This window comes from Sinocyclocheilus rhinocerous, unplaced genomic scaffold (assembly GCF_001515625.1).
Source record: "Sinocyclocheilus rhinocerous isolate Xijiao unplaced genomic scaffold, SAMN03320098_v1.1 scaffold20, whole genome shotgun sequence".
In the NCBI taxonomy this organism is placed as follows: domain Eukaryota; kingdom Metazoa; phylum Chordata; class Actinopteri; order Cypriniformes; family Cyprinidae; genus Sinocyclocheilus; species Sinocyclocheilus rhinocerous.
The window spans coordinates 1,271,408-1,288,797 of record NW_015640468.1 but is presented as its reverse complement, the minus strand read 5'-3'; the positions used below and the strand labels follow the sequence as shown (position 1 = coordinate 1,288,797).

The 17,390-nt window shown below is 36.0% G+C and overlaps 1 protein-coding gene across 1 annotated transcript in view; it reads left to right on the top strand.

Moving 5' to 3' along the window:
• Positions 1–4,869: 4,869 nt before the first annotated feature.
• The window catches only part of LOC107753150 (GDNF family receptor alpha-2-like), a 67,854-nt gene continuing 55,333 nt past the window's right edge, over positions 4,870–17,390 (top strand). The window contains exons 1-2 of the mRNA XM_016569272.1: positions 4,870–5,351; positions 7,091–7,396. Of these exons, the coding sequence (XP_016424758.1) occupies positions 5,258–5,351; positions 7,091–7,396 (400 nt within the window). The 5' untranslated portion in view covers positions 4,870–5,257. The remainder of the gene's footprint in view (positions 5,352–7,090; positions 7,397–17,390) is intronic.

Sequence of the window (17,390 nt, the reverse complement as noted above, 5' to 3'; positions counted from 1 at the left end):
AAACATTCCTACTTATCTGCAGATTAAACTAACCCACTGACTGCGATGCCGCTAGCCTCCCTAATGTTTCTGGCCTGCTAGCAGCTGTTCCAACATTAATATACAACAGAGTATTCCCAGTGCACCGACTACATTTTGGGAAATTCTCACTGAGCGTGCCTGCCTGTAAACAAGCTTTGCCATTAAGCTGAAAGTCCATTCGCACCCAAAAACACACCATAGAAATATAATAAAACTGATTCCCCACAAATACTGCAATACAGCCAGAAGGTGTTTTCTACAACATCAAAGAACATCTACTTTCCCTCTTGGCGGTGTGTAATCCTCTTGTGAGTCTGCTGGTGTTGTCTAAATTTGGCTTGGTGGCTCACTAGATCCAAAAGAGGCTTAATGGCACCAAATCGGTGGGATTCTTACCATGCTGAAATGAAGGACACTGGCCTAACCAAGAACACTGCTAGCCTGACAGATTAGACACCAGACGGATTAAAAAGAGACATTAATTAACATAAAAAAAACAACAACGGTTGAACGACGATGCAGCAGGTCCAAACCCAGAACCAGCCATGCAAGCTTTAGCTTCTCGTCACTATAATCTGTGAAAAGAACAAAATCCCTGAGTGACAGCCGGCCCATCAGTCAGACTGAACCCATGGCACTTTTGCGACTGAATTCGGAAGACAACTTGAGAATTAGAAAAAGGGGCTTGACAGCAACATGTACACGTCTTCATTATCAATTTATAGTCGGGTCATTTTTCTCCAGTCCGTTGTCTTGTCTTTCAATAGAGCTGCTCTGTGATTAATGAGCGGTCTGGAATGTGTTCAGCCAGTGACATACAGTGAGACTATTATGCCAAGTGATCTATACAGCCTTTGATGAGTAGCCCTTCCTGCCACAACACTGGGAAATTCCATTTTATGAAATTTTAGTACATTAGGAGAGCATTTTAGCATTATTATATAATCATCCAGCCAATGTTTGTTCTTGTGAACTTCTCTCCTCTGTGATGGGTGCAATTGAACAGGCAATGAGAGATAACTTTAACAGCACACTGCATATGAGGTTAATCTGAGCGACACACTTTCATAAAGAAACAGCACCACTAAAACATCACTGTAGTTCCCATTTCAAACTTATCCAATTACTTTAGAGTTGAATGTTCGAACTATAGCTCTAAAAAAAAATTACAAAAACACATCAAAAGTATCCTAAAACTTCTATATGTGCACTGTATTTTAAGTTTCTTTCTATTCCAAGCTTTATATGAGGAATAGACGCACATATTTATTTAATGATATCTCAAGAAGTGTTACAGCAGGTTTGACGTTGTGGAGGGAAACATTTTAAGAAAAAAAAAAAAAGTTAAATGTATTAGTATTAGCACAATATAAAATATGATGACGCTAAACACACTTCAGTGTTTTGTCTCATTCAAGCTTGTAATAGTATCTGAAGATTTGTGAAAGTTTAAGAGGAATCCTCTGAAGGGGAAAATGTCACAACATCGACATTTTGATAGCACAGGATAAAAGTTGCCAGTGACACTTGAAATATGGATATTTATCTTACAAAAACGCATGGATTTGCTACAGGTGGCCTTTATTCACCCTCCGGAGCCGTGTGAGGGACGTTTTATTATGGATGCGTGCACTTTATTTCACGTCTTCTGAACTGTTGACAACCGAACACCCGCTTACCCCCATTGTAAGGCTTGGAGGGGCCAGGACAATTTTTACTATAACTCCGATTGGATTCGTCTGAAAGAAGAAAGTCACATACACCTATGCTTCGAGGGTGAGTAAAACACGGGCTAATTTAAATTTTTGGGAGAACTAACCCTTTAACCTACCATACTCTACTGAGCTTTCATCTTCATGATGAGTCTGTCACTGAGCCATTGCCGAGGAGGTGTGTGGTTGTTTTTTGTGGTCATTTAGTACTACTGTATTTAGATTTACAGTAGGCTAATATTTTCCCAGAATGCATTGAAAATCGACAATAACATACTGTACACAGTGTATACAGTAAGAAACCTGAGAATATAGTAATAATACTGTGAAAACAACAAAAATGATTTACAGTGTGCTGTTTGCTAGTTCTGACTACTAGTACGCTCTCTGACTATCAAATCAAATTACGTGAAAATGCAGCCGTTATTGTATGCCTGCTGGATGGCCCCGGTGTTGCAAACTCTAAATCTGATTGATTAAAGCAATGGGTTAATTGCCATTTATTTTAAGCTTCAGGTGCCTGCACAGAAATCAAGGCAGATTTCTTTGACCCTGGCAACACATGATTGCTGAAATATGATTGGATAAAAGCTCTAATATAAACATACACTACTGGAAGCAGCGCAACCAAGAGAAAAGCTATTAAATGAAGGGAATAGACTATTGGGAATAATACACATTCATGGAAAACATATATTAAAACAGTCAGTATATATTAAAAGTCAGTGATTCTGATGTTAAAAGTCAGTGTTTAGGCCAGCAGAGAAGGCCTTGCTGGCCCTGATGGCCCACCACTGGTAAAATGGTCTCAATTTCACATCAGTAATTTATGTTACGAGTGAGAATGATTTCCCTTCTCTGGCCAGGTGTGACCCTTGGGATCCTGACAAAATAAAAAGGTCTTTTATATTTTTACAACTGATTTGAAGATTTCGTTGCTCTGGTCTGGATATAAAAGGAAAGTGGCAAGACATTAATTTGGGATTCTGTAACCAGAAAACCCCCATCATGTGGGACCTTCTGATTTCTGTCTATCACTGACTAAGCAAGTTTACACTCATACAAAAAGTTACACTCGCATTATACACACGCATTATACCTTCGCCCACGCCATTGAATTCCGTCGTTGGGCCAATTGGGTGAACTTTACATTATCTTAAGCATGGGTTTCATTACTATTGTTCATACGGATTATACATACGGTATAATAAATGTATAAAGTTTTGCACTGTATTGTTGGCCATTTGATCCAATGAAATTGGATAATGGTGTCACTTATTTGGAATTTTAGACTAAAACTAACTCACTTTTCTCCTCTACTCTCACCTGTTTCATCTTTGTTTACCAGCCTTAAATGTCATAGAAAGAATCAGTAGAAATTTTAAAAGCTCTTATAACCCTATAAGTGACTTAGAACTCAAGGAGGTCAGTATTGAAAGCCATCCATTAACACTCCCATTTATCTCAATGGCCCATTACCCTCCAGACATACTGTATGCAGTTTGAAATATGGCATCTTTTCTTCTAGGTGCTCATTTCTGCCAGAATTATTATTTTTTTTGGCCCATCACCTGAACCTTAAGTGATGCTTGACGAATTCATCTAGAGATACAGGATAGTGCTGGCATGGCAGTTGTGATTGGTTGATGGCACCAAGAATTTTCCAAATAAAAGTCAATTTTAGATTATTAAAGAGCCCTCCAAAAAAATAAAGAAATATAAACAAAGAAATAAAAGAAAGAAAGAAAGAGTTAAATGTCTTTATGTATTAGTTGTATGTGTAATTATGTATTAGTTTTATGTCTTTATTTATAAAGTTTCCAAAAAGGGGGATTTGAAAGGACGAAGAACCATTTTTGGTTCCCCGGATAATCTTTTATTAGTGAGCAGTTCTTAAAAGAACCAATTTTTCTTAGTTTGAAGAACATTTTTTTCTCACTATAAAGCACTTTTGTGCAACGAAAAAGTTTAATGGATGTTAAAAGTTCTTCATGGAACCACAGATTCCAATAAAGAACCTTTATTTATTAAGAGTGTATGCAGTAGTAGAGCATCTACCAACAGGGCCTAACAGGGCCATGTTAACCAGCAAGACTTCTTAGTACAACCAAACACTGCAGTGTCATCCAAAGAATAACAAACTATGCTCTTGTCTTTGGCCAGGGTTCATTGTCCTGTGAAATCCATATTAGCATTACTCCAGCAAATTGCCAGATCCAATAAACACCATTATTTCAGCCACCTGTTTCTAGAAATGCAGGCACATTTTACATGACGTCAGGTTCATGTCTCCTTGCAATATTTACATCAGACTTGCAAACAGCCTAATTATGATGTTTTCACAAACTGTGCAGCTAATTATATCAGATGATTACGTGAATTAACTTGGGTGGTGATGATGATATGGCATCTCTCCAGAGACCTGTGACATAAGTAAATATTCCTAAATAACTTAGCTTAATGGTACATCTTAATCCAGCTTGAGGAGTTGAAAAATGCCCCAAACCCCTTTAAAACCAGCCACAGATCAGCCTAGCCAGGCAGAGAGACCATAAAGCTAGATGGGTATTCATCCATTTGTATAGTTGCAAGAGCAATAACTGACCTCTTGTCAAAAGTTGCATTTATCCTTTGCCCTAAAACTTATTAATTAGCCATAGTGTGTTGAGTCAGCTTGACCCCCTGTTTGTTCACGCTTTGATTAACTCACCAGTCGCCGGATCATTTAACATGTGGGTTGGAGCGCGTAACCGGGGCACGTGCGCTCGCTTATGCCTCGCTTCTTGGGAGCGCACTGCCTCCGCCAGAGCCAGAAGTCTGTCCGCAGAGCTCCGCCATCTGAAGTTTCTCACTGCCTTTGCTTGGGAATGTCATTTCGGAGATAAACGGGAGCGGGAATATCCTATAGAGGAGCGTTGCTTTAGTAAGCCAGACGTTTCAATTTTGCGTCCTTTGCGATAGTAGAACATCAGCATTGGGAAATATGCGTCTGTCCACACGAAACCGCCACGAGTAAACGGTTACTACGGAAACCTGGGGTTTAGTTACCCTGCTGAAGGGAATAGAGAACTTTTCCCTCTTTATATGAGGCTTTGGATTATTTAGACGGGAAAAAGAATCATGGTCCGACCTGAAGTTTCTCACTGCCTTTGCTTGGGAATGTCATTTCGGAGATAAACGGGAGCGGGAATATCCTATAGAGGAGCGTTGCTTTAGTAAGCCAGACGTTTCAATTTTGCGTCCTTTGCGATAGTAGAACATCAGCATTGGGAAATATGCGCCTGTCCACACGAAACCGCCACGAGTAAACGGTTCCTACGGAAACCTGGGGTTTAGTTACCCTGCTGAAGGGAATAGAGAACTTTTCCCTCTTTATATGAGGTTTTGGATTATTTAGACGGGAAAAAGAATCATGGTCCGACAAACGCTGGATACAATTTGGGATTTTTAAGGTCACAGAGCGTTTAGAGCAGCATCGGTATTTTAGGAGGACTAAGCAGAATACAGTCATTTGGAGGGAACATATGACAGCACGAACAGCACACTTTAACGCACGCGGACTCTCTATCAGAAACAGAAACATGTATATCTATATCTACGGCTTTCTGCTCTTTTTAGGTAAGTTTGTGTTTAGTTTTACAGCTTTTTTTTTCTCGAGATTTAGCCTTTTTTCTTTAGTCGAAGTGAAAGCAAAATCTCCTCATGCTATTTAATTTCATTTAATCTTTAGGTTAATTTTATTTAAAATTACTTTCCTCTACTACATGGTTTGATACCATGATAGTTTATGAAGTTATGTGAAATTAAGGTGAGGTCAAGTTCGATAAGGAACAGAAAAAAAATACGATATTCATTCATTACATTTCTGTGGGATTTAAAGACATATGAACTTGTCACTTCATGGTACTCGCATGAGCTGCGTCTCATTCCTTCTGAATAAATGTAACTGATCACATTATCTTACAGTTTTACATGACGTCTAATTGTTATCTAATTAATTAGTACCATGTAGTTCAAATCCCACTCATTAAGAGTCGGTGTATAGAAAATGAATTACAGTATAAAAAAAATTAGCAATAAAGGTGAGATTTATCAAGGTCACTTTGTAGATTTATCACTATCCATTGCACACTGACAAGACTTGATCCTTTCTGCGCACCATGATGAAACTTAAGCTGAATATTTAAACAGTCTGCAGAACATATTAACCATTCAGGCATTTTGATATAGATATTCAACAGCCATTTACGCTTTAAATTAATGTTGCAGTGTAATTATATAGGTACTGATGTGGAACTGCCTTATACAGTAAGTAATATGAATATATAATATAAACTGCAATGTAAAGTGTTACCCAACTACTTTACAGATTTTCTTCTTTTCACACATTTGCATTCGTAGAGCATCTTGCAGCATTTCTCGGTTTTTATTTTTATTTTTTTCTCTAAAAAAAAAAAGCAAAGCATTCATCAGTGATTATCCAAGGGTGTGTCTGGATCTTTCATTCTGGTTCTCATCACTGATGTGTTCTGAACAGTTTTAAGAAAAAATTAAAATAAATAAAAATGAGTTTATTAGGTATGCTGATGTGTTTACACCTGTAGGTGTCACTGGTGGGTTGCACCTCCGTTATAATGACCCTATGACCAAAAAATACATTTGATACGTGTACCGTTACACCCCTAATTTGCATACATGTAAAAAAAATAAAAAATAAATAAATAAATAAATAAATAAATAAATAAATAAATAAATAAATAAATAAATAAATAAATAAATAAATAAATAAATAAAATAAATAAAAAAACTCTGTTGCTCTCAAACACACAGAAAGAAGTGTAAAGGCTAACAATTGTGAAAAAGCAATATTGAAGCATTAATATGAGGAACGTATAAAGAGCATTTGCCAGCAGTTAATTAAATCCATTTTTAACAAATACTAAAAAAAGACTGTTATTTATTGGTGACTCATGTCATGCTAATTAGAAGTCTTTTGTGTGATGTATATATTTTACTCTTCGAGGCATGTTTTTCATACTTTGACACCATTCTGAGCTGTCAAGTGATCCTTGTGAGTCATTAAAATGGTTTCACAATCATCTGGTCATTGCTACTGGCTTGATGGACTTTAAATTGCACTCTTTGGCTGGATTAGTCATTGACTAAAATAATATTTTATAACGACAAAATGAGCGGATGCAGTCACTGATGTCTTTATAGATTCATTTGTCATAGATAAAGACTTGTTAAATTTTTTTCCTGTTATCCCATTAAAGAGTAGTTTTAGCAGGGCATTTCTCAGCCCATATGAATGAATGAATAATCTCAACCTCCATCCTCTCCACCCTCCTTCATAGATGAGCTTGTGTTCTCCATGTCGGGCTCTTCCTCTCTCTCTGAGTCTGGGCACCAAGACTCAATGGACTGTTTAAGAGCCACCGAGAATTGTAACCAGGACCAAAAGTGCAGCCATCGCTTCAGGATCATGAGGCAGTGTCTGGCAGGCAAGGACAGGAACACCATGTTGACCAATAAGGATTGCCAGGTAGCCCAGGAAGTGTTGAAGGAGATGGCTCTGTTCGACTGCCGCTGCAAGAGGGGAATGAAGAAAGAAATGCAGTGTCTGCAGAGTTACTGGAGCATCAACAAAGGCCAGACTGAAGGTAAGGGCTCTGTGGGATTACGGATCCATGGATAAATAGTCAGGTAGATACACATGATTGATCCCAGGAAGGCATTAGGGGAGATTGAGGCTAGTAGTGATACATTTAACTTTAGTTAATATTTCTCAGAGTAGATTTATTTTATGGACATTTTCTATATAGACACCAAAGTCTTGGCTAAAACAAAGCTACTGAACATTTCCACCTTTATTCCCCTGGGGGGAAACGATGAAGCGATACACATTTACAGAGAATTACAAGTAAAACATTTAAATTAAAATTATAATGTTGTAATTATAAAATTATAATGTAATGAAATATATCTATTTCAAATGAATCCTGAACAAAAATGTATCGGTTTCCACAAAAATATTATTATGCAGCACATCTGTTTTCAACATTGATAACGATAAGTAATATTTCTTGCACACCAAATCAGCATAGAATAATTTTCTGAAGGATCATGTGACACTGGAGACTGGAGTAATGACTGCTGGCCTCACAGAAATTAAATTTTAAAACATATTTTAAAAGAAAAGTAATTTAAAACGGCAAAAATATGTCACACTTTTGCTGTTTTTACAAGCCTTGTTCAACATAAAAAGCATACAAACACAATTTTTTGATGGCAGTGTATATACACACAAATATAATGGTAACACTTTACAATAAGGTTCATTAGTTAAGATTAGTTAACTACTTTAGTTAACATGAACTAAGCATGAACAATACTTCTACAGCATTTATTAATCTTGGTTAATGTTAATTTCAACATTTACTAATGCATTATTAAAATCAAAAGTTGTGCTTGTTAACATTAGTTAATGCATTGTGAATTAACATGAACTAACAATGAACGACTGCATTTTCATTAACTAGCATTAACAAAGATTAATAAATACTGTAATAAATGTATTGTTCATTGTTTGTTCATGTCAGTTAATACATTAACTAATGGAACCTTATTGTAAAGTGTTACCAATATAGCTATATACTATTTAGAAACTATTTGAAATCATACAAATATGATGATACTGCGATTGTACAATTATTCTAATGCAAGAAGGTTTTAATATCCACTGCTAGAGAAAACACATTTGTGGAGTTACTAAGTTACCATAACATCCCCACATGACAACTAGCCCCAGTCTTTCCTCTGTCACAGAGTGTGCAAAGTACATCACTATTCATATATACAGTACAATTTGAGAAAAGTAGAGTCCAGTAGCAGTGGATGGGATGTGCATTAGCTGGTAGTGCTGTCAGGCCCATGAATGAGAGAAAACTGTCCTTGTGTACTGACATTACTCCTCGCTGGTGTAACAGCCAGAAGTAATGCGGCGCGGGCGGACACGGGAGGAAGGTGAGGATGCAGCATTGTGGTGTCATGTTGGCATGAGCTGAATATATATGACTTGATCAGCTTTGGCTAAACACCTCAATGTGATGCAGCTCGTCTTATGCTCTAAAGCAAACACAATCCAGTTTGCATCTTTTTTTTTTTTTTAGTTTTGATATTCACTAAACATTACTTTTTCGGCTGGAATGTAATTTCTGATTTGTAGTCAAGCTGGATTTTGATGCATGAGAGTGTTTCCAATATTCTCACTGATGCATTTTTTTCATGAATATATTATGATTTCATATATTCAATTTTTTTACACTGTCAAACTATCCATACATTTGAAAGCACTGCAATAAGGCTGGTTGGAAATCATTTTGGGCCTGAACAGAGGAGTCATTCAATACCAGGATGTAGCAGTCTGACTCAACTCACAGTTAGCTGAGCACATTCACTGTGATGAACGCACAATGTGTCGTTCCCTCTGGTTATGCGAAATGCAATGTCACCAATTGATCTGTTGCATCTGATCTAAAGCTGAATTGCAAGAAACATTGATGTCCCTTGCAGCCACTCTTGAGTAGTTATACAGTAGTTACCAGTGCTTTTACAGATTCATTCTGTTTTGGTAGTATGGCTCATGTGCCCTGTGGTTATGGAATATTCTTTATGTCTGCACTGATCAAGCAGATGCAAAGTGAATTGTGCAGAGTCAAACCGATTGATTGACCTCCTTTTGAGCAGTCATGCATACAGTACCATCCCCCATGTGAGCAGAGCGTTCAGAGCTTATTGGCTCTACTCCCTCAATACTGTTAACAAGATGTTGTTATAGATTGTTTATGAGATGAAGATGCATCCCTTATTGTCTAGTTGTGCACTGTTCTTGTCCTATTCCATTATATCAGAGATCGTACCTCAATGCAAGCTTACAATACAAATATTAGCGAAATCTATTTGATGGGGATTGTTTACAGTATGAAAATATTACATCATTACAATGAAAAAAAAAAAAACTTAACCTGAATGTGTTTCATCTAGCAACATGGCACAATTAAATGTTTTAATTGTATTCATTTTTATTCCTATAATAAAAAATATAAAATAAATTATATTTTTTTATAAAAAATAATTAAATAATTAAATATTATAATAATATATTTGAGTTATTTTTTTAATAAAGTCTCTTATGCTCAACAAGACTGCATTTATTTAATTAAAAAATATTATTACCATTATGGTCCCACTTTATATTGTGGCCCTAATACCTGTGTACTTACATAGTAACTAGATGTGTACGTAGTATGTAACCACAGTGTAAGTACACATTGGTACATAGTATCCAGAGCTGTAATATTTATGTAACTACACACATGTAACAACCCTCCAAATAGTTTGTGTAAGTACAAATGTGTAACAGGACATTGGTAAAAACACTTTTTGGTAATTAAAGTACAAATGTGTAACAGGACTAACAGCACTTTTTGGTAAAGCTGGCCACTGCTGTGTAACATCAGAGTAATTACATGGTAAATCCAATTGTTTACTTAATATAAAGTGTAACACTTTCTTTAACAAAAAGTGCTGTTAGATCTGTTACACATTTGTACTTTAATTACCAAAAAGTGTTGTTACCAATGTCCTGTTACACATTTGTATTTGCACATACCATTCAGTGGGTTGTTACGTATGTGTAGTTACACAAACATTACAGCTGTAGATATGATGTACTAATGTGTACTTACACTGTGGTTACATACTACGTACACATCTAGTTACTATGTACACTAGGTATTAGGGACACTTAATATAAAGTGGGACCACAATTTAAAATAAGTGTTTTCTCTTTTTCTGTTTTTATAAAGAAAGGCAAAGCTGAATTTTCAGCAGCCGTCACACCAGTCTTCAGTGTCACATGATCCTTCAGAAATCAATTTAATTTTCTTAATTTCTTATTATTATCAGTGTTGAAAACAGTTGTGCATTGTGCTGCCAAATATTTTTGTGGAAACTGTGATGCTTTTTTTTTTAAATATTTTTTTTTAAGATCTAAAGAACAACATTTATTTGAAATAGAATGTTTTTGTAACAACGTAACTGTGATTTTGATCAATTTAATCCATCATTGCTGAATAAAAGTAATGATTTCTTTAAATAAATATTGATTTCAAGCTTTTGAACAGTAAAACATTGTTTAATTTGAGGTGACTACATTAGGTTACACCACTGAAGGGTCATTTTAAGGTACAACAACTTGCATGTTTTCATAGTAGTTCACATGAATCCAATCTTTTAGGTTCTGTGTGTTTATCTGCAGATTTCCCATGTCAGTTTGGAATTATTTAGATAAACAGTTTTGTTGTCCCACTTAAGAACTTTGTAGCTTAGTGTTATCATTACAGCAGCTGATTTTCTGCTGAATGTATTTTATAAATCTTATTTTTTGCCATGACTTAACAGGCGCATTTCCCAGCAGAGCAAAGCATGCAAAACATGCTGAAATTGCAGGCAGGTGCAGCATTATGCACAGGGGTGGATAAATGTAGTCTAAATCAGAGACATTATAAAAGGGTGGAGATGGACCACTTGTAGAAAAACTAATGGGAGACCTATTATCACTGATTTCATGAATCAATTTATGATACCATTGTTATCAGATTTGATTGCTGAATTCAAATATATTACCTGCAGAATAGCTGCCCGGAGGTGTTGCTTTACCATAAATGTCTTTGTTTGAACATAGTGCTGAAAAGAATATGTGCACATTTGTCAAATTTCACTCATTATTTGTTTTTCTCACTCTCCATCTAGTCATCTCTATAGCCATCCATTCATCATTGTATCAACTAAGCCTAAATAGGCATGAGAACACTCCGTGCCGGTGCAAAAGGGAAGTGTGCTGTTTACCTTTGGGTCTTGAGAGCCGAATTCATTCGATTCTCCACCAACATCATAACAATAGATTAGATAGTTGACAAAGAGTAATTGCTTTCTGTGGTATGTGTGCAAAGGAGAGGTGGAAAAGCAGTACAGAGGCATGACCTGATATGGGAATAGTATTAGATTTCATTTAAAGGCTCCAGTGTTTCAAGGCTGTGTATCCTCTGTAGGATGAATATGTGTGAGCAGTTCAACGGTACCGGTGAAAAGCTCCCTGTTGCTATGTAAGGTTATGCAAGCTCTGTTCTCTGCCTCTGTGGTTTATCGTGAATACCTTTCTTGTGTGAATACACAAGGGAGAGTGATGTTTGCATACAGAGAAAGCTAGTCTAACTATCTCCAAATGACCTCACATACCTACTCAGTCGAGTGAACGCTATCCAATAGCATTTCCATTCGTCTCTTGATGGAAGTAAACTTGAATTAGAATTTTTTTTCTCATAGGCATGAAGCTGTAGTGTACACGCCAATCACCTAAGCATAAATGCCATGTGGCTAATCGCTCTGAAGCAGGAAAATGGCATAATGATAATGTTGATTAATTGATGGCACCACAATATAGAAAATATTTTTCTTGTATGAGTTTCTTGCAAATATGTTTATGTTATCATGAATGCTTTGGCTATCAATTAAGATGTTTTTATGGCCCCCAGAATGTGTCTCACCCATGCTAACCAGCCATTATGAATTTCTATGATTTTCCAATGACTTTTAAGTGTTTTGTGATGGATAAGGAATAACACAAAGATTTAACAGTCACAAAGAGCAATTTATAGCCTATTAATATTAATGTTCATTATCGAGATTTCCATTCTTTTTTTATTACTTTTACAGACCTGCAAATGACCATTTTCAAATTGCTTACAATGAGACAAACTTACTTGATAATCTAAATAGAGTGCTGCACGAGTGATGTATCTTTGTAAGCCAAAACCCAGAAATAAGTTAGCATTTTAGCGCTTCCGGTTCCATCATCCTGAGGTCAATGGGTTTTATTAATGGATTTTGGTTAAATGCCTGAAATATGGCATGTGGTTAACACAAGCTCAAGATATGTTCATGTTTTATTATACGACATAAAATACATCAGTAGTACTCCCTTGTGATTTTTTTAAAAAGCATTTACTTGAAAAAGCTGTTGCTAACAAGTAGCTAAATGCAGAGGCGGACAGTAACTGTATATTTGACCAGCAGTATCTGTACTTTCACTCAAGTAATGGAGTTGAGTACTTTGTCCGCCTCTGGCTAAATGACACTTAAGATGTTGTCGAGGCTTCAACACGAAGAACAGGAAGACTCGTCTACTCACAGCTCCACTTTTACAGCCTCGTTGCGTTTATAATCGCACTCTTGCAAACTATTCTAACTCAAAATTTCAGGAGAAATGTTTTTAAATAAAAACTGAAAGAGGGAGCTTATTGGTCATGTGACAGTGGTGTAGTTTGTTTATAGCCTACATTTAGCTGTTTTCTTTGCTGCCCCTTGTATTTAGGGTTCTAAAATTCATAAAAATTGTGTAATCTTCACAAATTTATGATGATTACAATGCTTAACAGAATATGTAAGAATCATAAACGTTGTTGGTCACAGAAGTTATTTTCTGTAATAATCCAAAAGACCATGAACAAATCCTGTTGGGTTTTTGTCGAGGAAACTACCCTGATGCTAACTTCTGGCTTGGCTTTCAAAAACACGTCATCACTACAGTGCTACATTGTGTAAGACCAGGGCCAGTTCTAGATATTTGGAGGCCCTAGGCAAAATTCATGTTGGAGGCCCCCCACCCCCAATAAAAAGCACTTGAAACAAATGATTCCTAACATTTTTATTTATACAACATTTCATCATATTTATATTTATACAGTACCAGTCAAAAGTTTGGACACATTTTTTTATGTTTTTGAAAGAAGTATCTTATGTTCATCAAGCCTGCATTTATTTGATCAAAAATAAAGAAAAAAAAAAAACAGTAAAATTTTGAAATATTACAATTTAAAATAATGGTTTTCTATTTAACTATACATTAAAATATAATCTATTTCTGTGATGCAAAGCTGAATTTTCACCAGTCATTACTCCAGTCCTCAGTGTCACATGATCCTGATCCTGAAATCACATATGCTGCTTTATTATCAATGCTAGAAACAGTTGTGCTGCTTAATATTTATTTTATAACCTGTGATATTTTTTTTCAGGATTTTTTGATGATTAAAAAGTTGTTTAAAATAAAATAAAAAAGGAATCTTTTACATCAATATAAGCCTTTACTATCAATTTTAATCAATTTAGCACATCCTTGCTGAATAATACTGTTTTTTTTTCTGTATTTTTGATGAAATAAATGCAGGCTTAAGACTGAATGTTGATTGAGTACTCCCTGAACTGTAGTACTTTACTAACACAGCATTAGTGACACTTTATCACATGCCATTGCTTGAGCTGTGCACTTGTGGACACTGTCAGTATGGCACGGAGTCAGCCGTAATAAATTTTGAACCATTGTGCAGTGAACCAGGTTTAACTTAACAGAATGCTAATTGATTTTGACACAAGCTCCCTTGGTTGCCTAACCAAAGACAAACACTTTGTAAATAATTTTACCATAGGGAAAGCTAAAGACACTGAGCGGTAGGAAAGGCTTGTGATCTGAGTTTATACCTGAAGGAGATTCTGTCTTAAGATACAGACAAATAGGGTTAGGGGAGTTACTGAGATCATACTGTTCTTCAAAGTTGAGAACTTAAGAGAGACTGCTAAATGGTACATTAAATTATTATATAAGTGCTGCTAAACATTAGGGCTGTGCGATTAATCGAAATCGGATCGAAATCGCGATTTGAGACGTTGCGATGTGGACGCGATATTACTCTGTTCCAGAGCATATGCATGACTGCCTGCCTTGAGTTGCAATCATACTTGCCCTGTGGAAGAGTGAGCGCACCTCCGTTCTCCCCAATCAGCACTGCTCTAGCCAACTGCGTAACATATGTAATACTTTAATAATTGACTTAAGAAATACAGTTCTTTATTTATAAAAAATAAACAAATATTTTCTGTGAAATTCAGTAATTAAGTTAATTCTGTAAAAGTAGTTATACCATTATAATCTTGCCTGCTGAAAAAAAAAAAACAGTAGAACCCCTCCCAAAACACAATAAAAATTTTTTATGGATTTCAGGGTTATAATGGGAATTGTATTGGTTTTAATGTAACCTATAATGTGGTGTCTATGTGATGGATTCTAGTGGTGGGATGTAATCTGGTAGATGGCAACCAATAGAACAACAGTAATTCCTATTGGAATAATGCCCAAAACAAAAAGGAATTTTGTAATGGTTTAATGGAAACTATAAGAATTTCTGTGATGGTTTCTATTGTTTTTTTCAGCAGGGTAATGATACCCATACTGTGCTGCACATTATTGACAATATTGAGCTGAAGCTTGACTTTGCAAATTTAAATTTAAAAATTTAAAATCGCAAATCAAATCGCAATCGCAAAATCTGTCAAAAAAAAAAAAATCGCAATTTGATATTTTCCCCCAAATCGCACAGCCCTACTAAACATGACAAACTTAGAGATGGCAGAAACCTATAGAGAATTAAAGAAACAAATACATGTTATCTGGTTAGTACAAGTGTGTTACAGCTTGTGCTCATAATGATTACAATATAATATTTTACAATTTTGACAGTGTCATTTGTGTGTAAATGGAATTGCAGAAATTATGATTGTTTTCTAACAAGTTTGCCTGGAAACTATTTATCTGTCTTCCACTGTTTGGACAAACAATAAGTATATATATATATATATATATATATATCAAGATAAATATGCATTTCAGTTTTTAGGGACTGATGGATGAAAAAATTATGCTAAAATATATTTTTGCATAACATGATTCCAAAGGGCCTCAAAGGCTAAAATCTAAGGCTAAAAGTTTTATGATTACTTTGACCGGTCTCCCGAGGAGAGGCGCGTTTGGCATTTAAACAGCGGCGGTGATGAGGCTCCATTCGGTTCAGGTGTGCCCCATCACTCGCCACCAGCCCTGGCTATTTCAGCGCCCCTCCTCACCTACATCTTGGATGCCCTGGGGGTAAGCAGATAAACATCAAATTTTTATTTTTGGGTGAACTATCCCTTTAATTTGAATGATGTATACAGTTCTGGAAGAATAAAAAATATTAATAAATTATTAATACAATTAATAAACTTATTAATAAAAATAAATTGTGATCCTTTGATCTTTTTTTATTTTATGGAAGTTGACTTCTGTTCAATTGAAATGTCAGCCTCAGACTTAGACTTCCCATGGATACTCTGGATTCTCTACGTATGTAATAACTACCCGAGGAGACTGCATCACATCTTGTAAATTAAATGTCTTTAATTTCATATAACCCGCTGGTCTATATAATAGATCCATCGCCACAGAGGACATCCAAGACTAGATGGAATGACATCTCATGTCTTCTTAAATATTGTTTATGAGACTTATGCTCTAGTTCATTTTAAAATTTAATTTGAAAGTGAAAGATGGATGACTTTTGCTTCAAGGTCACTGTATTGTGAGGTTGACAGGTACCTGAGCAGGTGAATAAGCTGTGTGAGTTTAGCAGCAAGGTCCAGCCACAAGCACTGAGCGCACCTTCAAGGTCAAGGTTCCCAGATAGCAATGGAAATGTAATGGCATAGGAAATGTAATCCCACAGTCACATGCAATATTTTTTTTGTTTTGTTTTGTTTTTTTTAATCAGCATTCTTTGTCTTATTTGAGTACAAATATTTAAACATCATTAAAACAAAATCAAAATATTTCAAGATATTAATAAGTGAAAAAAAGTGAAAAACCACGATACACCTATGGACTGTCCCCATTACACATGGAAACCCAACGTGTTATATCACAATTCTGAGTTGTTGTTTTTTTAGACAGTATCACACGAGGGTGAGTAATTAATGACCGAATTTTCATTTTTGGGTGAACTAACCCTTTAAGGCCACTTAATATAAAGTGGGACCAAATACTGGTACATGTTACATATCAAAGAATTAGAAAATTGTCATTTCTGCACCTGAAAATTAATACAATCTTAACAAGTCAAGTGAAGGTTATGGAAATCTCTATAACGAACATACATTTTTCTAGTTATGCTGACTGAATATTTAATAGCTTAGAAATGGCTCTTTGTGAGTGCAGTCTCTATAAAATGATTTTTAAAAATCCTTATCCATCACAAACCGCTGAAAAAATCATGGAAATTCATTGATTAAAATGTATGGGAACCCTGACAGCTGGAGACTTGTGAGTTCAAACCCTAGAGGGTCTGTGGTTTTCCCAATAGAACCATAGCAAGCAAAAGGGGGAAAAAAAAGAAAACATACAGTATTGCTTTCCTGCATTTTTTCTCTCACTGTACGTAGGCTCTCTGGAGCTATGATACCAACACCAAGCGCAAAGTATCTTTCCCCAGAATCTAGCTATTAACTCTATGACCGATAGCAGCAGTCAAAGTATATTACCTCAGTCATCCACTTTTATAACGACAGGCTGGCCACAGGGAGGCGATAGGACGCCTCACCCCCACCTGCTCTATTTGTCCTCTACTCCCTCCCTTCTGCTCCTACCCCCCTCGGCCACAGCCACTAAATCATCAGCACTGGCTCTAGGGCAGCTCAATAGCTCTACACTGGATCACAGACGGTTTC